General features: G+C 35.0%; 1 protein-coding gene across 4 annotated transcripts; it reads left to right on the forward strand.

The window, feature by feature from the left end:
• The first annotated feature begins 472 nt into the window (after window positions 1–472).
• On the forward strand, window positions 473–26,920 carry ugp2a (UDP-glucose pyrophosphorylase 2a). Of its 4 annotated transcripts, none has more exons than XR_012401102.1 (11): window positions 473–836; window positions 8,515–8,642; window positions 11,172–11,279; window positions 15,964–16,149; window positions 18,714–18,847; window positions 20,968–21,265; window positions 21,421–21,618; window positions 23,304–23,546; window positions 23,629–23,733; window positions 23,824–24,429; window positions 24,597–26,233. XR_012401102.1 is itself a non-coding variant. In XM_005155398.6 (10 exons), exons 1-10 carry the CDS (start codon window positions 662–664, stop codon window positions 23,929–23,931), a joined length of 1,683 nt encoding a protein of 560 aa, XP_005155455.4. In that variant the 5' UTR covers window positions 473–661; the 3' UTR covers window positions 23,932–26,920. The 4 variants fall into 4 exon arrangements, 2 of the variants coding, with proteins under 2 accessions (XP_005155455.4, NP_001139029.1); XR_012401103.1 differs by lacking the exon at window positions 473–836 and adding an exon at window positions 5,141–5,413; XM_005155398.6 differs by having other exon boundaries at window positions 23,824–26,920.
• The last annotated feature ends 206 nt before the right edge of the window (window positions 26,921–27,126 follow it).

Raw genomic sequence — 27,126 nt, forward strand, 5'->3', positions numbered from 1 at the left:
AAACCTATGGAAGACCATTTCTGCAACATAACCAATAAATATGCTTTAGTAAATCATGATAAATGATAGTATTCAATATTAAGTGAATTTTACAAACTTCGAAAGGATAATGTGAAATGATTGACCGCGGCTGGTCTCCCATTTTTAATCATTAGTAAACCGATCGGATTAATCCAAACTCAAAATAATAATCCTGTCTAGCATTACTCCCTTATCTTCGTTTTTTTTTAAGAATCTCCACTTTCACCCCATCTTCCCTTTTCCACCTTTACTAGGGGAGCTCTTGAGAACGACCTTATCTCCCCCCCAGTTTGTACTTGTATTTGTCATATTTTTGGGCGAATTTTGTAAACTTTTACAAACTAAGGCCATGCACTTTATAATTAAATAATTTGATTAATTAGAATAAAAAATGTTTGGGTTTATTTAGTGATTATACGAATAAAACAAACAGAAAAAACGTGAATTTGTCAGTTATGATTTGTATTTATCCTATTTTTTGTCAAATTAAGGTTTCATAAAATGTAATTCCCGGAAAAACATCTTATCTATAAACTTTTACACAGTAAGACCATACACTAGTACACTTTAGAATTAAATAACTTCATTAATTCGAAATAAATGTACATATTTATGTAGTAATTACCACTATAACCAACAGATGACGCTGTTTACGCTTTTAAACGCTGTCAACGACCGAAACTCAACTGAATGCTTTATGATTGGTCCGTCCAGATCTTCCTCCACCTCTGATTGGTCCGTGAGCAAACATCAAACCCACACACCACATTCTTGCGACACTTCCGCCGTGCGGCCGCGTTGTACAGTCAGTGAACGTAAGTATCCTGGCATGGCTTGTCAGAAAAATGAGCAAGCAAGTTTGTCTGCTGTCTAGTTGTGCTTGAGTGCTATTATAGTTCCCCAAACCCCGCAAAAACCCTGATCTCTGAACAGCGCGCTTGTGTTTGCTTCCAAGGGGCCATTGCCCTATTCATATATGGCAAAGTTCATGACAGCTTTAATCCTATAAATGGATTGGAGGTTTTCTGTGACTTTTGTTGTGTTTGGACAAACAGGAGCAGGTTGTTTGGCCTTTTCTGCTCATTTGTAGAGCCAATAGGTAGCTTGACATTTAAAGGGGCCGTTCAGACAAACAGAACAACCGTTAAAACTCAAGTGGTGCCTCTCTTAAAACTGGCTAATGCTTGGGCTCAAGTGGCTTGCTTGCTTTCTAAAATAAATGCAATAATAGCTGATACCTTTTGAAATAATACCCAACATTTTATTTATCAATAATAACGACAACAGAATGTTATACACTGAACTGTAATTTATGGTCGCGTTATTGAATGGGGTCACCCTTAAAGGGGGCAGTTCACCCAAACATTTACTCAACATCTACTTGTTTTATTCCTTTTTTACTCAAATGAAGAATTTTGAGCTTACAGTATTACAGTATTATTGGAAATACTGTATCTGGAACATCAGCTGTATCTGTCATCAGCACGGATAAACCATGCCAAAGTGGACATTCTTACGGCATGGAAAATCTGTATATGCAACGTCAAAGAAATCTTGGACATTTAACCCTCATCTGATGCTACGGATGACAACTTAATGTAAATTATCTAACAGCTTGGTCTAAACTATAGTTATTCTGTGTTTCCTGATGTGTGTATAATGGGGTGGGGGGATGGGGAATATATATGGGGTAATATTTGTTTAAACTATTTTTCTATCTGATTCTAAAAAATTGTATATTCTCACTTTCGGAAAAAAAAAACAAAAAAAAAACAGCCATCGACTTCAATAGTAGGCCTAATTTTTGTTCTTACTATGGATGTCAATGGCTGCTTTTTTCCCCAATATTCTTCCCAATATCTTATTTTCTTTTGTTGAACAGAAGTGAAAAATAATAAAAGGTTATGACCACTTGTGTGACAAAATAAGGAAAGTTTATAGAGGGAATGCATTTTACTGTATGTAAGTAGCTTCTTTCTTAAATAAATATAAATATCACAGGAGTTCTAATGGTTTCTACTATAAATAACTTTTAAAATTACAAAAAAACAATATATATATATATATATAATAAATTTATAGACATTACACAACCAGTACATTTTAATGATGGACATATTCCATCAGGATTAAATGGTGTTAACACTCCGTCAATAAAAGACAATTTTTACGTCCAATACCGCATACCTCCATAATAAACAGTACGCTAAAATCAGTATGCGAGCCGAGTTTTTTATTAATGTGTACATGGAACTTCGCCTGTGTTATGGTACCTTGCTGCAATTTTAGTTTCCCTAACGGGATAATAAAGCTGAGTCTGAGTAGTATGTCTGAATTCATAAGCTGCATCCCAAATCGCATACTTATGCACTATTCTAGGCTATTCTGTAGCATAAATAGTGTAGGTGGTGCGTTTACTCTAAAAACTCTAAATATAATGTGCACTCGTTCAGCTGGTAAAATAAAGTGTGTAATGTTGGACACTTCACACACTCTACGACCGCAGGTTTGCTTACGTCGCGGAAGGGGAGGAGCTATCAGGCGCACATGTTGAATAACTTTTATTTATTTTGGATTGTGAAAGCAAAATTTTCCTATGAGAGTGATTATAGCGCCTCCTGATGGTGAATGTGGTTATCCTTATGGCAGGTATTATTTGATAGTTTGGTCATTTATTTCACTGATTTGGCAAACGTCATCAGGAAAACGGTTTGAATTTCCGCTTAGTAAAAAAAATTAGTGCTCCATTTGGAACGACACTACATACATATATACTATGCTGTTGAGTGTGTAAGTACATAGTGTATAGTGTGCCATTTGAGACGCAGCTATAGAATTCGAAAAACACAATGCGAGTAGTACCTGGATGACTTACTACTTCTGGCGAGATTCTGGAGTGCGCATCCCATGCATGCTGCGCTATCCCATAATGCCCTGCGAGCGGATTTATGAATGGGCTTAAAGCGACGCAACTGACGCAGGTAGGTCACGTGACCATGACAAAATGGCGGATGTAGTACATCTAAATTCCATTCATACTGCTCACATTCATACTGTATAGAACGTGCTTTTCTAACGGCCGAGTAGTACGATTAAGTTCGAATGCAGTACCTTCTGAGTAGTAGGCGGTTTCGGCGCAGGCAATAAATTATCGTGCAGCAGACATCACCAGGAACAATTAGGCTAGTTTGCTTTAAAACCAATTGCAATTGTAATCATTAAAACTATTAAGACCACCAATTATATGATGATTCTGTTTTTTTATGGCCTATTATTGTTATGTTGTTCATATTTTATTTGTATATGGGCCTATGGTCCAGAATGTGTGTTTGAACACTAAATAGTCCAAATTAACTTGTATAAAATAAATCAGACTGACCTCGTAATTGTAATTAGGCCTACTGTATGTGAATTATTGATGTATGTTGGCTTCCTAGGGCTGTGAAATTAATCAAAATTCCAGTTTCGATTTCGAATTTGGCTTCGAACAGTTATGAAAAAACAATAATCAAAACGATTATTGCATCATATACCGCACACTTTCCAGTTGTACACATTTGTTGCTCTGTAAAGCTCAGTTTTACGAGCTCAGAGACGAGCAGAGCACACACTTCTAGTCATCTTAATGTGAGTGCTTTAATAGTCAAACACATGCACATTTGTGTCAAAACACAGTGTTTAGTGATTGTTCATATTAACCCTCATTTATGTAATAAACAAACGAGTTGAGAATCAAAAGACATGTGAAAGTGAAACTATAAATTAGAACTGCACTGCTCTTAAAGTGACAGTGCGCAATATTCCTGCTGTCAACTGTTTTTATCATTAATCAAACAACAAAGGGACTGAATCACTCACTGCTCTTGACTGAAGGACTTTTGTAGCTGTATTTAAAGTTTTTATTCTCACAGTGAGGATGCTTAAAGCACAGTTTGTTTCATAATTTTATTCTATTGTATTTATTTCCCTTTTCTTATTTACAAGGAGGAAAATAACTGTATATATATACAGATGAAGTAATAATTATTAGCCCTCCAGAATTATTAGCCCCCCTGTATATTTTCCCCTTATTTCTGTATAATGGAAAGATTTTCACAGGAGGGTGAATAATTTTGATGACTCTATATCGTTTTGAATGATCAAGATTACAATTATAACCAAAATAATCGTGATTATGATTTTTCCCATAAGTGAGCAGCCCTAGCCTAATGTCTCATTTTGAAGCAATTCAAAAGAGTCGAATCAGTGAGAAGAAGCTCCCTGTATGTGAACATTACCAAATTACGTTTGAAGTTAATCAGATTCACCCAGTAAATAGAAGACAGAAAGTTTGGGTTTATTATTTTTGTGATTTTTATATTCTTATTCAGTGATAAAAAAATAATCAAATAATTCAAATAATCTTTAAATTAAAATAATTGGAGTTATTATTCGTTAACTTCTTATCTTCACACGTTAATGAACTGAATTGACTCGGTAAACGACTCATTTTAGAGAATCAATTTAAAAGATTCGAATCAATGAAAAAAGGCGAAATCCGTATGTGAACTCCACCAAACGCAATTATAATATAGCTCTTTTTGTAATTAATCCTATTCACCTAGTCAGTTTTAAGCGACAGATAGTTTCAGTTTATCTTAGCGATTTGTAAGATAGTTATATTTAGCGATTAAACATTAGCTACTCGTGTTTGAACGTTAGCCGCAGTCAACTCGCAGTAATAATGAATAGGATTGGCTTCGTAATCGGCTCAGCAATCTTCGTGTCAACGAATTCAATGAATCAAATTCAAGAATAAGTCCTTTATAAACGTTAAACCCTCAATTAATACAACGCAGTGTCCGTTCTGCACCTGTCAAAGTTGAATAGAATAATAATGAAACATACTATTAAGGTAAAGTTGGTTTTATATTAGCACATTCGTTCAATTTAACGCTCGCTAAATTATTTGTTTAACGTTACCACGCTAATTGAAATACTCGGTCTGAAATCGCAAATCAACATTAGCGTTTATTACACGAATGATTACTCTCTCTCTCTCTCTCTCTCTCTCTCTCTCTCTCTCTCTCTCTCTCTCTCTCTCTCTCTCTCTCTTTGCTCTACAAAACCCTCATCGGGTGTCCACTCTTCATGTCCTGCTGTTGGGGCTGGTTGTGCTCTCAACAGCAAAGTTTTAGTAGCTTTTGTTTTTAGTTTAGTCGATCTGAGGCTCCCAGAGGATCTGTGTGACAGCTTCCTTAAACTGAGGAAGTTGTAGTTTTTTCAGTGTAACTGAAGGAACTGTACAACAGTGGACATTTGTTGACTGCTGAAATCCATTCAGGAGTACTAGACACTGTTATTTTTAATTCCGAGAGCCGTCATCAGTTACTGATCATGTCTTTTGTTGCTGGTAAGTGGTGTCTTTATTGGATTACACACATACTATGGTGGTACCATGATTTTCAGGTTGTAATATGCTACTGGTGGCTACTTTATATGTTAATGGACTGTTAGTTTAAGTGTTTTTGTTACAGTTTATCCCTTTATTTACAAATGGACTGTTAGTTTGTAGATACAGAGATAAACTGTGACAAAAACACTTCATTTCTATATAAAGCATTGATAAACTGTAACAAAGACATGTATTTATTAATGCATTATAAATAAAATAAGTGTTTTTGTTACAGTTTATCTCTTTATATATAAATGGACTGTTTAAGTGTTTTTTTTCCTACAGTTTATCAATGCTTTATATATAAATTAAGTGTTTTTGTTACTGTTTATCAATTCCTTACATATAAATGGACTGTTAGTTTATATGTATACGAGATAAACTGTAACAAAAACACTTCATTTATATATAAAGCATTGATAAGGACATGTTTTTGTTACTGTTTGTCAATGCTTTGCATATAAAAATAAGGTGTTTTGTTACAGTTTACCAACGCTTGATATATAAATGGACTGTCAGATTAAGAGTTTTTGTTAAAGTTTATCTCTTTATTTATAAATTGACTGTTAGTTTGTAGAAACAGAGATAAACTGTGACAAAACACTTCATTTCTATATAAAGCATTGATAAACTGTAACAAAAACATGTATTTATTAATGCATTATAAATAAAATAAGTGTTTTTGTTACAGTTTATCTCTTTATATATAAATGGACTGTTTAAGTGTTTTTTTTCCTACAGTTTATCAATGCTTTATATATAAATTACGTGTTTTTGTTACAGTTTATCAATGCCTTACATATAAATGGACTGTTAGTTTATATGTATACGATATAAACTGTAACAAAAACACTTCATTTATATATAAAGCATTGATAAGGACATGTTTTTGTTACAGTTTATCAATGCCTTACATATAAATGGACTGTTAGTTTATATGTATACGAGATAAACTGTAACAAAAACACTTTATTTATATATAAAGCATTGATAAACTGTAGAAAAAAAACACACATTATTTTTATATGCAAAGCATTGATAAACTGTAACAAAAACATGTCTTCATCAATGCTTTATATATACAAATGACGTGTTTTTGATACAGTTTACCGCTTTAAATGGACTGTTAGTTTAAGATTTTTTGGTACAGTTCATCTCTTAATATATAAATGGACTGTTGGTTTATATATAAAGAAATAAACAGTAACAAAAACACTTCATTTATATATAAAGCATTGATAAGGACATGTTTTTGTTACTGTTTGTCAATGCTTTGCATATAAAAATAAAGCGTTTTGTTACAGTTTACCAACGCTTTATATATAAATAGACTGTTAGTTTAAGTGTTTTTGTTACAGTTTATCCCTTTATTTATAAATGGACAGTTAGTTTATATATAAAGCATTGATAAACTGTAACAAAAACATGTATTTATTAATGCTTTATATATAAAATAAGTGTTTTTGTTACAGTTTATCTCCTGTTCTATTCAAGGTTGCATTTATTTAAAGAAGAAAACAGTATGAAGCCTAAAATTGTGAAGTATTATAGCAGTTTCCTGCAGTCAGCCATTACTCTTGAGTCATTGATTGGGTTCTCAGTTGTTATAAGCTACAACGTGTGCTTAATTAATAATGATGGTTCATGTTACCTCAATGGTGAAAATAGTTTTGGTTGTAATATTTTTGTGTTGCTGTGCTGTTTTGTGTTGCTCAGGATTCTTTGATGAGTAGGAAGTTTAATGAACAGCGTCTTTTCTTGTTTTTGTGATATTATGAGTGTCTTGCCGTCATGTGAAATCATTTTGTGCCCTTGTTGAATAAATATGTGTTATAATTTTGAGTAATATCACAGCCTCTAAACAAATATTATACAACACAACTCTTTTTCCAAATATAATATAATATAATATAATATAATATAATATAATATAATATAATATAATATAATATAATATAATACAATATAATATAATATAATATAATATAATACAATATAATATAATATAATATTACATAATATAATATAATATAATATAATATAATATAATATAATATAATATAATATAATATAATATAATATAATATAATATAATATAATACAATACAATACAATATAATATAATATAATATAATATAATATAATATAATATAGTGTAATATAATCACGATTAGGGCGTCGCGATGGCGCAGTTGGTAGTGCTGTCGCCTTACAGCAAGGTCGCTAGTTCGAGCCTCAGTTGGGTCAGTTGGCATTTCTATACACATGTCTAGAAACAAAAATGTAGAAATAACTATTTTGTTACATAAATATAAATATTTTCTCAAATATATGCATGCATGTATGTGTTTTATATATATATATATATATATATATATATATATATATATATATATATATATATATATATATATATATATATATATATATAATAAATTACACAGTACACACGCATACATTTTATATCAAAACAAACTTTTATTTTGGATGTGATTTAATCATGATTAGCCCAGCACTAAAAGGAATAGAATAGAATATATTCCCAGTATAGGGTTGCAGCTGGAAGGGCATCCCTAGAAGAGCATACAATATGCTAGAAAAGTTAGCGGTTCATTCCGATGTGGTGACCCCTGATGAATAAATGGACTAAGCCCAAGAAAAAATAAATGAATGAATGAATAATATAATATAATATAATATAATATAATATAATATAATATAATATAATATAATATAATATAATATAATATAATATAAAATGCTGCAAATTCAGCAGGAATAGTGCTTTTTAACATGTAATACAATTAAAATCTGTTAATTAAATTGTTAATAAGTGAAAAATATTAGGTTTTAACAAAATAAATGCAGCATTTATGACCTTAATATTCAGTTTGAATTATTCCAGACTTTTGACAGTCTGCCTGAATTATTTAAACAATACTCCAACTAATTTATCAAAACCAAAAATCACGGCAGAATAAAATGATCTAACTAAACAATCATCAGTATTCAAAGATGTCAGTAATATCCTGCTTTCCTGTGTGTGTTTTTTTCCATAGACCTGTATAGATCGAGCCCTAATGCGGGAATGGCGGAGTTTCAGGAGAAGCTGAGACTGCAGCATGAGAACTCCATGCACACAGAGCTGGAGAAGCTCTTGAGTACCGCCAAAACACCAGAGGCCGAGGTAAAACAACAGTCCTTGCCAACATGTTCATGTGCTCCTTCTGTCCATGACTCCATGTGTAAACCATATACAGTTGAAGTCAGAATTATTTGCCCCCTTTGATTTTTTTTCTTTTTTAAATATTCCCCAAATGATGTTTAACAGATTCAGGAAATTTTCACAGTATGTCTGATAATATATTTTCTTCTGGAAAAAGTCCTATTTGTTTTATTTTGGCTCGAATAAAAGCAGTTTTTAATTTTTTACAAAATATTATTTTATGGTCAATATTATTAGCCCCTTTAAGCTATTTTTTTCCAATAATCTACAGAACAAACCATTGTTTTACAATAAATTGCCTAATTACCCTAACCTGCCTAGTTAACCTAATTATCCTAGTTAAGCCTTTAAAGGTCACTTTAAGCTGTATAAAAGTGTCTTGAAGAATATCTAGTCAAATATTATTTACTGTCATCATGGCAAAGATAAAATAAATCAGTTATTATAAATTTAAACAGAAATTGGGGAAAAAATAAACAGGGGGCTAATAATTCTGACTTCAACTGTAGATTAACATACAGTCGAAGTCAGAATTATTCACCATTCTTTCATTTTTTTCCCCCAAAAGTTTCCCAAATGATTTTTAACTGAGCAATATTTATTTCTTCTGAAGAAAGACTTGTTTGTAAAAAAAAAAAAAAGCAGTTTTTAATAGAATTTTTTTTAAAGATTAATATCATTAGCCCTCTTAAACAATATTTTTATCGATTGTCTTTTTCAATGAGTTGTGTTATTATTGCAGTAGAAAATGTACAAAATATCTTCATGATCCCTAATATTCTAATGATTTTTAGCATCAAATTTAAATCAATACTTTTGACCCATAATACAGCCAAAAACATCTCTGTGCATGTTTTGAGGTCATATAATACACAGAGATTAGCTGAATGTATTTAAAATAAATACTGAAGGTTTTTGTAAAGTTGGCTTAGGTTGTCAAAACAGGAAATTATCATCATGATATTTAATAATGTAAGTCTGTTTAATCATGATCTATAATTTTTTAATTCTTAAAATAAATCTTAAGTATTGTTTGATTATGATCTGTGACCTGATTTATTAATATTATAATTTATTATGTGATAGGAAGGGCGGCACATGACTCAGTGGTTAGCACTGTCGCCTCACAGCAAGAAGGTCGCTGGTTCGAGTACCGGATAGGCCAGATGGCAATTCTGTGTAGAGTTTGCATGTTCTCCCTGTGGGTTTCCTCTGGGTGCTCCTGTTTTCCCCACAGTCCAAAGACATGCACTATAGATGGATTAAATAAACTAAATTGCCCATAGTGTATGAGTGTGTATAGATGTTTCCCACTACTGGGTTGTAGCTGGAAGGGCATCTGCTGTGTAAAACATATGCTGGATAAGATGGCGGTTCATATTGCTGGCGACCCCTGATGAATGAAACGACTAAAGACAATGAATGAATTACCTGATGGTTGCACCATGTGACAATTTAGAGCCATTCAATCAAAAATATTACATTTGTTTTACATTAATGCAAGCAACAATAACAAATAAAAAATACATATATTTATGGTTCATGCAATTGAAAAAAAAATAAATTTCGTGTCTTTTTTTATCAATGGCCCATTCATATGTGCTGAATAAAATAATAACAAATTGAACTAATTTGAAAGCCTGAGCCTGCTATTAGATTTACATATTCACAAAGATATTTGGTTGCTTAATATTTGTATATTTATTATTTATTCACAGTGAAACAGCAGTGATGGCACAGACAGCATGCAGTTAGTTTAAAGATTTTTTTATACAGCTGCTCATAAAACAGTGACCTGACAAGGGAAACATCTCTTAATTACAGCCGTCGTCCCAAGACGCAGCAGAGTTTAGTGTGAAGGTTAAAGGAGCCTCTTCAGAGTATTAATTATGCATATATGTTCCACGGTGTTATACAGTATAATTATGGACGTGATTAATTACACTTCATTGTGTTTATTCATATTCAGCTTCATACTTCTAAAGCATTTAATAAAACATTGCATGAATATTACAGATCAAATTAATTAGATTAAATATACACATAGTTTTGTAGTGTTTTGTGCATTAAGTTAAAAAAAAAAGTAAAAATGTGTGTAATGCGGCCTGTTTCAGGTGTTTCTGTTACTGACAGCTCAAATAAAGCCAAACGTTATTTTCTGATTTAATATATCAAACTAAAGGTATAAAGACCTGGCTCTCTCATCTATAAATGTGGCATATAAAACAGGGGCAAAATGTGCATACGCCACTTCCCATGCTGATGTGATCCATAAAAAAACAACTGAGAAGTGTTCAGCTTTAAGTAACTTAAATGACTTAACAAACCACTTTTAATCATTATATCAGCCATAGTCATTGATAAACAAATATTCAAGGTTTTTTGATATTACGGTTTTGACACAAATCCTTATAAATCAGACCCCTGAGCTGTAATATGCTGTAATATGACCGCTGAGCTGTAATATGCTTCTATCTGTGTGTCCTCCAGATCTCTAGGAAGGACTTTGAGGGCTTCAAGAAGCTTTTCCACCGTTTCCTTCAGGAGAAGGGGCCGTCTGTTGACTGGGCCAAGATCCAGAGACCACCCGAAGACTCGGTGAGACCAATGAAGGCTCAGATGTGTTTTAAATCAAGCAGTGTTACATATCTGCAGCAGTATGTATCGACTTTTTTAAACATTCCTTGCTTACTTTTGGGTTAATTCAAGCTAACATGCTGAAATCCTGTTTAAAAGTCCAGCATGTCCTGAGTTTACTTTATTTCCATGTTTTCATTGACTTTGTATGTAATCGACATATGTGAATACTCAAATTTGGATTGGGAGTGAACATTAGACATTAATTGAGACATTGAGTTACCTAGATGCTAATACATGTTGGAAAGTTGTTAGAAAAACTTGCTAGCAGCATGCTAATTAATGTTAAATCATGTTGACAATGTTATAAATATGTTAGCAACTTGCTAAATTATCTAAAAACCTGAATGTGTGTCAGGAATGTTCTAACATACAATAAACACTAGCAGCTTGTTAGTTTATTTTAACAATGTTAATCCATGGTAGCAAAATGCTTATTTATGTTAGAAGCGAGCTAGGCTAGCAAAGTATTGCTGCAAACACTGTTGACAATGGTAAGACCAATGTTAAAACTTGTTAGCAGCATGCTAACGTATGCCAGTAATGATTTAACATGCAATAAACAAAGCTAGCATCATTCATGCTAGCAACATGTTTATTCATGTTAGAATGTTTTAAACAAGCAACATATTGATACAAAGCCATGCTAACAACATGCTAGAGTTAGAAAAACATGCTAACAACATGCTAATTACTTTGAAAAATGTTAACATACAACATTAGTTGCTGCTAGCAACACGATAACATGCTAGAAATGTGTTCAAACCAAGCAGCAAAGCTCTCCCTCGGGAAGTCAGTACGGAGGCAATTCATCGACTCACCTTGGGGGGCTGGCTCCACGAAATCCAGGTGATTTCGGATGCAATGGTAAATTGGCCAATTTTACAGCTGATAAAAACATGTTTACAGCCTGGTACAAAAGATGGCTTTGGTGCATATAGCTAATATTACCCTTTATGACAACTGTGAGGGGGTGAACTTTTTCCTTTCCTGATTACTTTTTATTAGGTTATATTAACTCTGCTTAATTAGGGGCGGGCCACTTGAGTGACAGCTAGGTCTCGCTGATCGCCGTCACTTCACCTCAGCTGATTCCGGCTGATTAACCGATGAACTTTAATGATGCACCTTTGGCAGCAATGACAGCCTCAAGTCTTTTTGAATATGACGCCACAAGCTTGGCACACCTGTCTTTGGGACTTTTTGCCCATTCCTCTTTGCAGTACCTCTCAAGCTTTATCAGGTTGGATGGGAAGCGACAGTGTACAGCCATTTTCAGATCTCTCCAGAGATGTTCAATAGGATTTAGGTCTGGGCTCTGGCTGGGCCACTCAAGGACATTCACCGAGTTGTTATGAAGACACTCCATTGATATTTTGGCGGTGTGCTTTGGGTCATTGTCCTGCTGGAAGATGAACCGTCGCCCCAGTCTGAGGTCAAGAACACTCTGAAGCAGGTTTTCATTCAGGATGTCTCTGTACATTGCTGCATTCATCTTTCCCTCTATCCTGACTAGTCTTCCAGTTCCTGCTGCTGAAACACATCCCCACAGCATGATGCTGCTACCACCATGCTTCACTGTAGGGATGGTATTAGCCTGGTGATGAGCGGTGCCTGGTTTTCTTCAAACGTAACGCCTGGCATTCACTCCATAGAGTTAAATTTTAGTCTTGTCGGAGCAGATAATTTGGTTTCTTATGGGCTGAGAGTCCTTCAGATGGCATTAGGCAAATTCCAGGGGAGGGGGGGGGGGGGGGGGTTTGCTTTGTGTCTGGTCACTCTACCATACAGGTCTGATTGGTGGACTGCTCCACAGATGGTTGTCTTTCTGTAAGGTTCTCCTCTCAATGTACCTGAGCTCAATTTAGAGCTTCATAGCAAAGGCTGTATATATATATATATATATATGTACATGTGATTTAAAAAAATCTGTTTACTCATTGTCATTGTGGAGTTTTGTGTGTAGAATTTTGAGGAAATAAATTAATTGAATCCATTTTAGAATATGGCTGTAACAAAAAAGGGGGAAACAGTGAAGCGCTGTGAATACTATCCAGAAGCACTGTGGTTCACAAAGACTATAGTATTTACTATTGTATTTTTGCTTCTTGGTATCCATTAAATGGTTTTAAATGTTTTATTTTCATGTATTCATATGTATACATAATTTCAACTTCAAACAAGAATTAAATTATTACCAATATTTTGCTTTAATAATATATTTACATAAAGTATCTGAGGCAAGGCTGCATTTGCCTCTGCGACTTTACTGTCACCGCAAACACAAAGAACGTGCATGTACGAGTGGTTATCAAGTCCGTGACATTTCCCCGCTGATCCCCTCTCCAAATAACCCAACGGCCCCTCTAGAAATGCACTGAAGGTTAGACTATGAATAGCACAGCACTTCCAGCGTCCCACAACCTTGGCTGACATTTCTTTTCAAGCCGCCGCTCTGAAACTCATATTACAGCACATAGTAATGCAGGACAAATGATCCGAAATCAGCTCTGGCCGACGGACGCTTATATCAAACCCATTATAAAATAATTGTCACAACTGACTATAGATCAGTGCTGTGGAGTGAAGTGTGTTTCTCAATGGCTCTATTTCGGTTTTCGTGATCATTGGCTGAATGCTTGATGGGTCAGCTGGAAGAGTGTCCGTTTCCTCAGTGCACGTCTCCAGTGCTTTGTTTTTTTTTTGTCACATTGGAGGTCGTGCAGTCAGGAGAGACTGAAACGTTATATCGGGATGGCATGGTGGCTCAGTGGTTAGCTCTGTCGCCTCACAGCAAGAAGGTCTCTGGTTTAAGTCTCGACAGGACCAATTGGCATTTCTGTGTGGAGTTCGCATGTTTTCCCCGTGTTGGCCGGTTTCCCCCACAGTCCAAAAACATGCGCCATGGGTGAATGAGTACTGGGTTGTAGTGTGGGTGAATGAGTACCCGTAGTGTATGTGTGTGAATGAGTACTGGGTTGTGGCTGGAAGGGTATTCACTACGTGAAAACATATGCTGGAATAGTTGGTGGTTCATTCCACTGTGGTGTCGTCTGAAAACTTGAAACTTGGTTTAGCTTTACTGTCAGTCACTTTAAACAAATCTTAAATCCCTCCCTCATAATTGTGCATTGTATGTTATGGACCATCGGGTAGGATGGTCCGCTTTGTCCACTCGTAGGTTCAAGCATTGGCATATCTTTGTTTATACAGATCAATTCTGGGTTTACTCCCTTCATATCTGCAAACTTCATTCATTTTCCTTTGGCTTAGTCCCTTATTTATCAGGGGTTGCCACAGTGCAATGAACCACCAACTATTCTGGCGTATGTTTTACGCAGCGGAAGCCCTTCCTGCTGCAACCCAGTAGTGGGAAACACCCATACACTCTCACATTCACACACACATACACTATGGCTGATTTAGTTCATTCAATTCAACAATAGTGCATGCCTTTGGACCTTGGGAAAAAACCGGAGCACTGGTAGGAAAACCACACCAACACGGGGAGAACATGCGCACTTAAGATTAAGTTAAAGTTCCAATCAAGTTATAGTATACAGACATAGTTAACCTGCAATCTTATAGCATATTGGTGATGTCTATGTGTACATGTTTAATGAAGTGTGTTTGTGTATTAAGTTTGTGTTGTTTTTGAAGTTCTCGATGGTTTGCATCATCTCTTCATCTCGTCTTTTGTGTTGTCCTTGAGGTCTCCGATAGATCTTTAATCTAGTTTTGAACTGAGAGATTGTGTCTGAGCCTCGGACATTATCAGAAAGGCTATTCCAGAGTTTAGGTCTCATAAATGAGAAGGCTCGACCTCCTTTAGTAGATCTTGCTTGTCTGGGTTCGATTGCAGTGTTGTCTACTAGTATTATCTACTACTACTTGTATTGTTACCACCGCCATCCAAATACTGAATCTATCACCTGCGCAAAAATCAACAGTGCAACTGGGTTGTAAAATATGTTGCCAGATTGAGGTAAAAAAAAAAAACGCTTCAAGATTTGAATATATCGTCAATTGTGTGAGGTGATGAGCTTAATACAATATTTGGCAACTTGACAAACATGGCCAAAGTGATTTTTCGTAAATAAATTGGGGAAATTACAGAAGTTTCCTGGGAGATACAACAAAATGGGAGGGTGGTGGGACATGGGGGTGAAATATGGCAGACTCCCGGGAAAAGCAGGCAGGTATGGCTTAAAGTGCATTTTTTGAGGTCAGATAGATGGACCTTCAACATTGCTCTGTTTGACTGGAGTAAATAAACCTGCAGAGAAATAAACTTCAGCCTTTCTCTGGCCTCATTTGATTGTACATCTTTGCTTTGATTTAAAGTAACCTCAGAAGGTACTGTAAAATCAGATTATAGGCCTGTAAAAATGGTCACTTTGATTATTCTTACAAATATTTAATTTTTTAATAAAATGTATTGGATTTTGTTTCACATTGAAAATAAAAAATGCTACAATTTAGGCTTTATTATTATGATGATTATTATTATTTATTATTAACTATTTGTGCTAAATTGCAGAAAAATCTTGCGATTAAAAATTTTAATTGTTGCCTGGTGCTAAAAAAAGAAGAAGTGGACTGATATAAGCACTTACTCAATGTCTGATTTCTTTTGTCTGGACAGATCCAGCCGTATGAGAAGATCAAGCTGAAGGGTCTTCCAGCTGATGTGGCGTCCAGCCTTAATAAACTAGCCGTGTTGAAGCTCAATGGAGGTTTGGGGACCAGCATGGGCTGCAAAGGGCCCAAAAGTCTCATCAGTGTCCGAAATGAAAACACTTTCCTGGACCTGACCGTCCAGCAGATCGAGGTATTTACTTCACTGCTGTTTCCTCACATTACAGTACAAACCTTTGAAGTAGATTTGATTTCTTAATGCACTCGACAAATAATTTTAAACTTTACTGAGGTTTAAACATAGGTGGGGTTTTTTTTGTCTAAAAATAAATAATGAATATAAAAATTTCTGAAACGTGGTATATTTTTGTTGTTTTATGCAAGAAAAAACCCTGAAGTGCTCTAAATTACAACATTCTTGTTAAAAATAGATAAAGTTGTTTTTAATAGTTATTAGTTTACCAGGCAAAATAATATTAATAAACTGTATGTGTCTCTCATATAAATAACTAATCATACATCTACAGAAATTAATAATTTTAAAGTAAAGCATGTTTACTGTATATTTAAAATGATAAAAATATTGCTTAAAATATTTTAAAATGCATCATAATTTTATTTTATCCATATGGAATTTTATCTAAGTTATTAGATTTACATTCTTACATACATTATTATATACCAAATTTAATAATGCATAATAATGTATGTAAAAAAATTATACAGTTGAAAGCCCCCTTTGATTTTTGTTTCTTTTTTAAATATTTCCTAAATGATGTTTAACAGAGCAAGAACATTTTCACAGTATGACTGATTATATTTTTTCTTCTGGAGAAAGTTTGTTTTATTATACAATATATATATAGAATAAAAGAAGTTTTACATTTTTTAAAAGCCATTTTAAGGACAATATTATTAGCCCCTATAGGATATATTTTTTCTCGATAATCTACAGAACAAACCATCATTATACAATTACTTGCCCAATTACCCTAACCTGCCTAGTTAACCTGATTAACCTAGTTAAGCATTTAAATGTCACTTTAAGCTGTATAGAAGTGTCTTGGAAAATATCTAGTATAATATTAATTACTGTCATTTTGGCAAAAATAAAATAAATCAGTTATTAGAAATGAGTTATTAAAACTATTATGTGTAGAAATGTGCTGAAAAAATTCGCTTTGGCTAATAATTCTGACTTATATATGTTAATTGTTGGTAATGTTAATTTTTTTTCTACATAATTATTATCTAAATAATTTATAAATAACATTCCATATAGATAAAATTAATATACATTTATAATATGGAATTTTATTTAAAAATATTATATTAACATACATTATTATATTACAACATACACTCACTCGCCACTTTTTTAGGTACATCTTACAAGTACTGGGTTAGACACCTTCAGAACTGCCTTAATCCTGGGGCATTGACAGGATGCTCAATTGGTACTAAAGGGCCCAAAGTGAGTCAAGAAAATATCCCCCACACCAATACACCACCACCAGCCTGAACCATTGATATAAGGCAGGATGGATCCATGCTTTCATGTTGTTGACGCCAAATTCTGACCCTACCATGCGAATATCGCAGCAGAAATCTAAACTTATCAGACCAGGCAACGTTTTTCCAATCTTCTATTGTCCAATTTTGGTGAGCCTGTGTGAATTGTAGCCTCAGTTTCTTGTTCTTAGCTGACAGAAGTTGCACCGGTGTGGTCTTCTGCTGCTGGAGCCCATCTGCCTCATGGTTGGATATGTTGTGTGTTCAGAGATGCTCTTCTGCAGACCTCAGTTGTAATGAGTGATTATTTGAGTTACTGTTGCCTTTCATTCAACTGGAACCAGTCTGGCCATTCTCCTCTGACCTCTGGCATCAACAAGGCATTTGCGCCCACATAAATGCTGCTCACTGGATATATTGTAAACCTTAGAGATGGTTGTGCATGAAAATCCCAGTAGATCAGCAGTTTCTGAAATACTCAGAACAGCCCGTCAGGCGCCAACAAACATGCCACGTTCAAAGTCACTTATATAACCTTTCTTCCCCATCCTGATGCTTAGTTTAAACGGCAGCAGATCGTCTTGACCATGTCTACATGCCTAAATGCATTGAGTTGCTGCCATGTGATTGGCTGATCATTTGCCTTAACGAGCAGTTGGAGAAGTGTACCTAATAAAGTGGCCGGTGAGAGTATATTTACAATTATACTGTGTCGTTATTTATGAAAATAAACATTTCTTTAAGTATTTATAGTTTAACACTCTTGAATTGCATGTAACATCTATTTACACCTATTAGATTTCTGCTTTTTTGCCTTTTATATAATCCGTTTAATATGAGGTAAGACCCTGTTTACAGTTTCAGACCTTGGTACAGTTTTCTCTGCATGTCGGTGACCGTTTACCCCAAAGTTGCATAATCACAGTTTAGTTTTCTTTTTTGAATGAAGGCCGTTCAAAAAATCTCTTGTGAAATCCTATTTGTTTTGCAGTACAGAATACCTCCAATGCAACTTTCCTAGTGTACAAGTCTTGCTTGCTTTGAGCAGCTTGTATATTCTTCATGCCATCATATGCTTTAATGTAACAGTCATAGAAACAAAAAGCATACTATGAACAAGCAAAATACTAACGGTGATTTGCACACATCATCATTTTATTTCAGATGCACTGTAAAAATATTGTTGTAGACTTTCTCGTGTGGTTAAATGATGTATTTTGTGTGAAATCTCTCTCTGTGTTTCAGCATTTAAATAAAACGTATAATGCAGACGTGCCGCTGGTGCTGATGAACTCATTCAACACTGATGAAGACACCAAGAAGATCCTGCAGAAATACACACATCACCGCGTCAAGATACACACCTTCAACCAGAGCAGGTACACACACACACCTTTGTTTTTGTGAATTGTGGGGACTTTCACCTCCTTTTTGTAATACCTGTGTCATACCCATGTCATTATACAGATTTGTGTCCTGTTAGTCACAAAAACACGTACACACACACACCTTTGTTTTTGTGAATTGTGGGGACATTACATAGGTTTCCATTGTTTTTATACTGTACAAACTGTATTTTCTATTGCCCTAACTCAACCCACACAGGAAACTGTACAGGTTTACTTTCTGAAAAAGTCATTCAGTGTGATTTCTAAACTTTTTGAGAAATGAGGACATCAGCACAAGTCAGTATTTTAGTCATGCAAACGTCAAGTACATAATACGCAATCTAAAGTGTTGGATATGTTTATAATTAAATAATATAATATTCATTCATTCATTCATTTTCTTTTCGGCTTAGTACCTTTATTAATCCGGGGTCGCCACAGCGGAATGAACCACCAACTTTTAAAACACAATTTTTCATTAAAAAAAAAAAGTCCTAATAAAAAGTGTGGTCACACTTTACCATAAGGTTCATTAGTTAATGTTAATTAATGCATTTACTAACATGAACAAACAATGAACAATACATCTACTACTGTATTTGTTCATGTTAGTTAACGTTAGTTAATGAAAATACAGTAGTTCATTGTTAGTTCATGTTAACTCATGGTTCATTAACTAATGTTAGCAAGCATGGACTTGGATGTTAATAATGCATTAGTAAATGTTCAATTATGATTAATAAATGCTGTACATGTGTTGTTCATGATTAGTTCATGTTAGTAAACGCATTAACTAATGAACCTTATTGTAAAGTGTTACCAAAAGTGTACAATCTCGTGAACCCAAAGACATGTTCCATCTCTCGTCGTCAAGCAATAATAAACAAATTATGTTATAAGAACTATATCCTTAAATAAAAAAAAAAAAATGTAAAAAACCAGCGCAAACTTGAAATTGTTGTAGAAAAGTCAGCGGTTCATCCCCGAGGTGCAGCCAAAATAGCCTAAGTGAAACTAAATCTAAATCTATTCAGATTTAGATTTAGTGGCACCAATCAATCCACAATAATTTAGTGGCTAAAATTAATTTATTTGCTGAAATAATGTGAATTTACATAAGAACATTTAAATTAATAAAATCAATAGCAAAATCATTTTGTGGTGGCCATAGTTTACATAGGGGTGGCCATGGCCCTTAGTTTATTCAATAGGTGTATTGAAATAACTAAATTGACCATAGTGTATGAGTGTGTGTGTGTGTGTGTGCGCGCATGTGAGAGTGTAAGGGTGTTTCCCAGTACTAGATTGCAGCAGGAAGGGCATCCACTACGTAAAACATATGACAGAATAGTTGGCAGTTCATTCCGCTGTGGCGACCTCTAAAATAGAGAGTTAAGAGGTTTATACTTCTGTGTCAAGTGACCGCCGTAACCCACGGCGCATGCAACGTGCGTGGCTGTGCATTTATACTTCTGCGCGCTGTTTCGGTTGTTCTGCAATAACACTTCCGAAACGCTAGTGGGCAGTAAGGTGTTAATGTGTCTCTGTGTCTTCGCTGGTGTTTTGTTTTTTCTGAACGCTTCCTGAATGTACAAGTGGCTCAAACTCGCTCATTTTGAGGCAGGAACTGGCAGATTTGCAACACCTTTAACCATGAGGTAAACACAAAACAAAACTTTCCATCCAGAACTCCTTTACGGGACTCCACACTTGTAAACAAAAGCTCCATCGGTCCCGCCCAGACTCATCAGCGCTACCTAGCCGACCAATCACAGAGCTTGTACTACGTGTCGTTGCGATGTGTAGTTACATTTTTTGAGAGGTGCACGTCAGCGACGCCGACGGCCACGGCGTAGGGCTACGTGTCGACACGTAGGCTGCACCGTAGCATTCGCATGTGCTTGACGTAGAAGTATAAATCAGCCTTAAGCCGAATTAAAATGAATGAAATATTAATAAATATAGGGAACATAATGATTAATGCAAGTATTCAAAGCTACAGTAAATGAGATTAAATTGATCAATAATTATGAAAGTAAGTAAAGGGACAGAATAAAACATCTGTAATCAAAGCCTACTCCCTCATAGCACATTAATGATCCCCCGCACAGGTATCCCAGAATCAACAAGGAGTCTCTGTTACCGGTGGCCACAAACATGGGCCTGACGGGAGAGAATGAGGAGGCCTGGTACCCGCCGGGTCACGGAGACATTTACGCCAGCTTCTACAACTCAGGCCTGCTGGACAAGCTCATCGCCGAAGGGAAAGAGTACATCTTCGTGTCCAACATTGATAATCTGGGTGCCACTGTGGACCTGCACATCCTAAACCACCTGATGAGCCAACCCAACGACAAACGCTGCGAGTTCGTGATGGAGGTCACCGATAAAACCAGAGCCGATGTCAAGGTGAGACGACAACTTTTACACTTGTATTCATCTTAAAGTGCAATTTAACTAGGTTAATTAGGTAAGAGTCATTAGGCAAATCATGGCATTAATTAACTGAAAATAAAACGAGAAAAAAAAAAAACCCTCATTGTTCTGCTGTTGCTTGTGTTCAGGGTGGCACACTGACTCAGTATGACGGTAAACTCCGGCTGCTGGAGATCGCTCAGGTGCCCAAAGCTCACGTAGACGAGTTCAAATCAGTCACCAAGTTCAAGATCTTCAACACCAACAACCTGTGGATGAGTCTGCCGGCCATCAAACGGCTCCACGAGAAGAACGCCATGGACATGGAGATCATTGTCAACCCCAAGGTTAAGTGTCTCCAGCACACACTTAAACATCTGTGCAGGTTTCCCTTCCCTTCGCAAATAAAATTATGAATTATTATTATTAAGCTCGTTCCCACCTAAGAAAAAAAAAACTTAAATAGTAAAATCATGATTTAGCTAATTCACAATTATGACTTAAAAATTCAAAATTATGACCTAAAAGGTTTAAATTATTACTCACTATGTTAAAATTATGACTTAATGGAAATTACACGATAATTCAAAATTCTGACTTTAGTTGAAATTGACATACTCTGTCGAAATTGACTCACTTTATCGAAATTGACTCACTAAATAGAAATGATGATATATAAAGTAAAAAACTTTGACTTAAAAATAAAAAATTATGATGTGTCAAAATTATATCTTACTAAATAGAAATATGAGAAAAGTTAAAATTATGACTGAATATGTTAAAATTATGACTTAATCAAAATGACGAGATAATTCAAAATTCTGACTTAAGTTGAAATTGATACTCTGTCAAAATTATGACTCACTTTATTGAAATTGACTCACTAAATAGAAATTATGATAGAAATTATGATATATAAAGTCAAAACTATATCTTAAAAAGTCGAAATTATGACTTAGCATTATGACTTAGCAAAGTCGAAATGATTACTCACTATGTTAAAATTATGACTTAATCGAAATTACAAGATAATTCGAAATGTGACTTAAGTTGAAATTGATAAACTCTGTCGAAATTATGACTCACTTTATTGAAATTGACTAAATCGAAATTAGGAAATAAAAAGTCTATACTATAACTTAAAAAGTTTAAATAATGAAGCGTCGAAATTGACTTAAAATGTTATTATTATGACTTTGTAAAGTCAAAATTATGACTTACTAATTAGGATTACAAGATAAAAAGTCGAAATTATGACTTAGCATTATGACTTAGCAAAGTTGAAATTATGACTCAATATGTTAAAATTATGACTTAAGTCAGAATTTCGATCTATTTCGTAATTTCGATTAAGTTTAAATTGACATACTGTCGAAATTATGACTAAATTATGGTTATTATGATAAAATCAAAACTGACTTAAAAAGTTTGAAGTATGACGTGTCAATTATGACTGAATAAATAGAAATACGAGATAAAAAGTCGAAATTATGACTCACTGTCGAAATTATAACAAACAAAATTACGAGATGAAAAAGTCAAAATTATGACTTAAAGTTAAAATTAAAACGTGTCAAAAAGAGATAATTCTGACTTGCTTTGTTGGCATTAACTTACTAAATAGAAATTAATAGATAATAAGTCGAAATTATGATTCACTGTGTTGAAATCATGACTTACTAAATCAAAATTATAACAAAGTTGAAATTATGAATTGGATAGTTGAAATTATGACCTTTTATCTCGTAATTTTTACTTGGTGAGTCATCATTTTAAACACGACATGTTTGTTTGTTTATTGACTACAGTAGATGTACTGTAAATGTATAATGAAAGAAACATTGAGGCAAGATGATTGACACGGCACTTAACTAGGTTACTAAACAGTGTGTTAATGATGAAGCACACACTTAAAAGTACATACACTTAGGATGTAGTATAAGTAGGTGAATTGGAACACAGCACTAGTGATCATGTTAATATGTGGAATTTGATTGTTGTTGAATTCCATCGTTATATGTTTAATCTCCAGACTCTAGATGGCGGTCTGAATGTCATTCAGCTAGAAACAGCTGTCGGCGCCGCCATGAAGAGTTTCGACAACGCGCTGGGCATTAATGTTCCCCGCAGCCGCTTCCTGCCGGTCAAAACCACGTCTGACCTGCTGCTGGTCATGTCCAACCTGTACAGCATGAACGCCGGATCGCTGACCATGAGCCCTAAGAGAGAGTTTCCCACAACACCACACGTCAAACTGGGCAGCTCCTTCACTAAGGTGAGACACAGACAGATGGATGGATGGACAGACAGACAGACACTTTTTTTAGATACAAAAAAAAAAACTTTTTTTTTTCTAGGTGCGAGACTTCCTGAAACGGTTTGAGAGCATCCCGGACATGCTGGAGCTGGACCATCTCACTGTATCAGGAGACGTGACTTTTGGAAAACAGCTCACACTGAAGGTAAATACACACACCTGACACAGAGACATATGTGAACATCAGCAAACACTGTTCATAACGGTATGCTGTAACAGTGATTGTGTGTGACAGGGAACAGTGATCATCATCGCTAATCATGGAGACAGGATTGACATCCCGGCCGGAGCCATGCTGGAGAACAAGATCGTTTCTGGAAACCTGCGTATTCTGGACCACTGAGGCCTTCACAACAGAACTACAGCATGACTACAACACACCAGCAACATACCAACAACATGACTAAAAACTAGGGCCAGACGGAATCTACGGACGTTTTTTGCTATTTCTGTGGAGAATTTTGGTAAAAATCTGCGGATTTCTGCGGAATTACTTTGGGAGTATCCAGCGGAGTATTATAACTAAAACCTTAATATATTAAATAAAAAGTAATAAATTACTGAATAAAAACTAAATAAATTCAGATTTACACATTTACTCAATTAAATGAACAGAATTAATAATGGGCTAAAAATCTGCAGAAATCTGCGCGCGCAGATTCCGTGTGGGCCTACTAAAAACACACCAATAATACCACCACTACTACTAAACAACAAGGCTACAACAACAAAGAATTTTGACTACAAATGACTACATCACAACAACTACAAAGACATGACTACAACACACTAAAATCAAGACTACAACACAACAACCCTACTACAACAACTAAAATATGACATTTTGCCTACAAAATGACCACAACACAACTACAACAAACAGGCTACAACTAAAATATGATAGTTTGACTACAAAATAACTACAGCACAACAACTACAATGACATGACTACAACACTAACAACAAAACTACAACACAACAACCCAACTACAACAACTAAAATATGACATTTTGCCTACAAAATGACCACAACACAACTACAACAAACAGGCTACAACTAAAATATGATAGTTTGACTACAAAATAACTACAGCACAACAACTACAATGACATGACTACAACACTAACAACAAAACTACAACACAACAACCCAACTACAACAACTAAAATATGACATTTTGACTACAAAATGCCTACACAACAACTACAACGGCACGACTACAACACACTAACAACAAGATTACAATCTTACAACTAAACTATGATATTTTCAATTCAAAATGGCTACAACGCCATGACTACAACACACTGACAACATAACTACAACACATCAACAAGAAGACCACAACCCGACTACAACTAAAATGACATTTTGCATACAAAATGACTACAGCACACCAACAACATGACTATAACACACCAACAACAACAACAACGTCACTACAACAAATACAACGGCATGACTAACACACTAACAACATGACTACAACCCAACTACAACAACTAAATAAAATATGACATGTTGACTACAAAATGACAACAACACAACTAACAATAGGAGTACAACACACCGACAACCATACTACAACACGACACCCCAACTAAAATAATACATTGACTACAAAATAACAACACAACAACCACACAACTACAACTAAAATATGACTACAACATAACTACGGCACAAACAACTACAACAGCATGACTACCACACACTAACAACCTAACAACAACCCAACTACAACAATGACATGTTGACTACAAAATGACAACAACACACTAACAATGGAAGTACAACACACCGACAACCAGACTACAACACCCCAACTAAAATAAGACATTGACTACAAAATGCCTACACAACAACTACAACGGCATGACTACAACACTAGTAACGTGACTACAACCCAACACAACAGCCTGCTTACAACTTAAGTATGACATTTTGAGTACAAAATAACTACAGCACTACTACAACAGCATAACCACAACACAGCTACAATACACAAACAACATGACTACAACTAAAATATTACATTTTGACTACGAAATAACTACACAACAACCACAACACACCAACGACACGACTACAACTAAAATATAACGTTTTGACCAACTAAAAGATGACTACAACATAACTACAGCACAAACAACAACAACAGCATGACTACCACACACTAACAACGTGACAACAACCCAACTACAACAACTGAAATATGACATGTTGACTACAAAATGACAACAACACACTAACAATGGGAGTACAACACACCGACAACCAGACTACAACACCCCAACTAAAATAAGACATTGACTACAAAATCCCTACACAACAACTACAACGGCATGACTACAACACACTAGCAATGTGACAACAGCCTGAGTACAACTTAAGTATGACATTTTGAGTACAAAATAACTACAGCACTACTACAACAGCATGACTACAACACACAAACAACATGACTACAACTAAAATGACATTGAGTACAAAATGACTATAGCACACCAACAACATGATTATAACACACTAACAACAAGATTGAAACACAACAACCCAACTACAACAACTAAATTATGACATGTTGACTACAAAATGACTACACAACAACTACAACGGCATGACTACCACACACTAACGATGTGACTACAACCCAACTACAACAACTAAGCAACAACTGTAGCACAAACAACTACAATGCGACAACAGCATGCCTACAACAACAATATGGTTAGAGCTTGACTACAACATGACTACAGCGCAACTACAACAAGAACATGACTACAATGCTACATCATGTCTACAGCGCAAATGTGTCACGATTACAGCAGGACTACTACAACACAACTATGACTACAAACCACAGCATAACTGAAACAAGACGATTCTATCATGATTACAGCATGACTACTACAACACAACTATGATTACAGCATGACTACTACAACACAACTATGATTACAACATGACTACTACAACACAACTATGATTACAGCATGACTACTACAACACAACTATGATTACAGCATGACTACTACAACACAACTATGATTACAGCATGATTACAGCCTCCATCATGTCACTGGGGCATTTATTATTCATGTGTGTATGTATAAATGTGTGAAATGTGAGTGTGGCCATCAAAAGCCGTCTGTCTGACCAGCATTAAATGCCCATCATACGTGACAGTGAGCTGGGCTGAATATTCAGGTTTAGCATGACTGGTTTTGCTGCTATGTAGCTCTCAGTAATGGCAGAGGATGGAAACAGGTGCTGTCCCTTTAAAACCTCATCTGTCCATAGAAATTAAAAAGATTTTTGATCTTCAGAATGGTGCTGGTTTTTTTTGAGTATCACAAATTACTTGAATATAAAACTAAGATATTTATAATGGAAGCCTGAACAGAATTTGGGGCAAAACAAGTCAAAGGAAAACCAGACTGAGCATTTTCTTTACCAATTTATCCATTTTTCCTTTGGCTTAGTCCCTTTATTCATCTGGGGTCGCCACAGCGGAATGAACCACCAACTTATCCA

Source organism: Danio rerio, chromosome 1, assembly GCF_049306965.1.
Source record: "Danio rerio strain Tuebingen ecotype United States chromosome 1, GRCz12tu, whole genome shotgun sequence".
In the NCBI taxonomy this organism is placed as follows: Eukaryota; Metazoa; Chordata; class Actinopteri; order Cypriniformes; family Danionidae; genus Danio; species Danio rerio.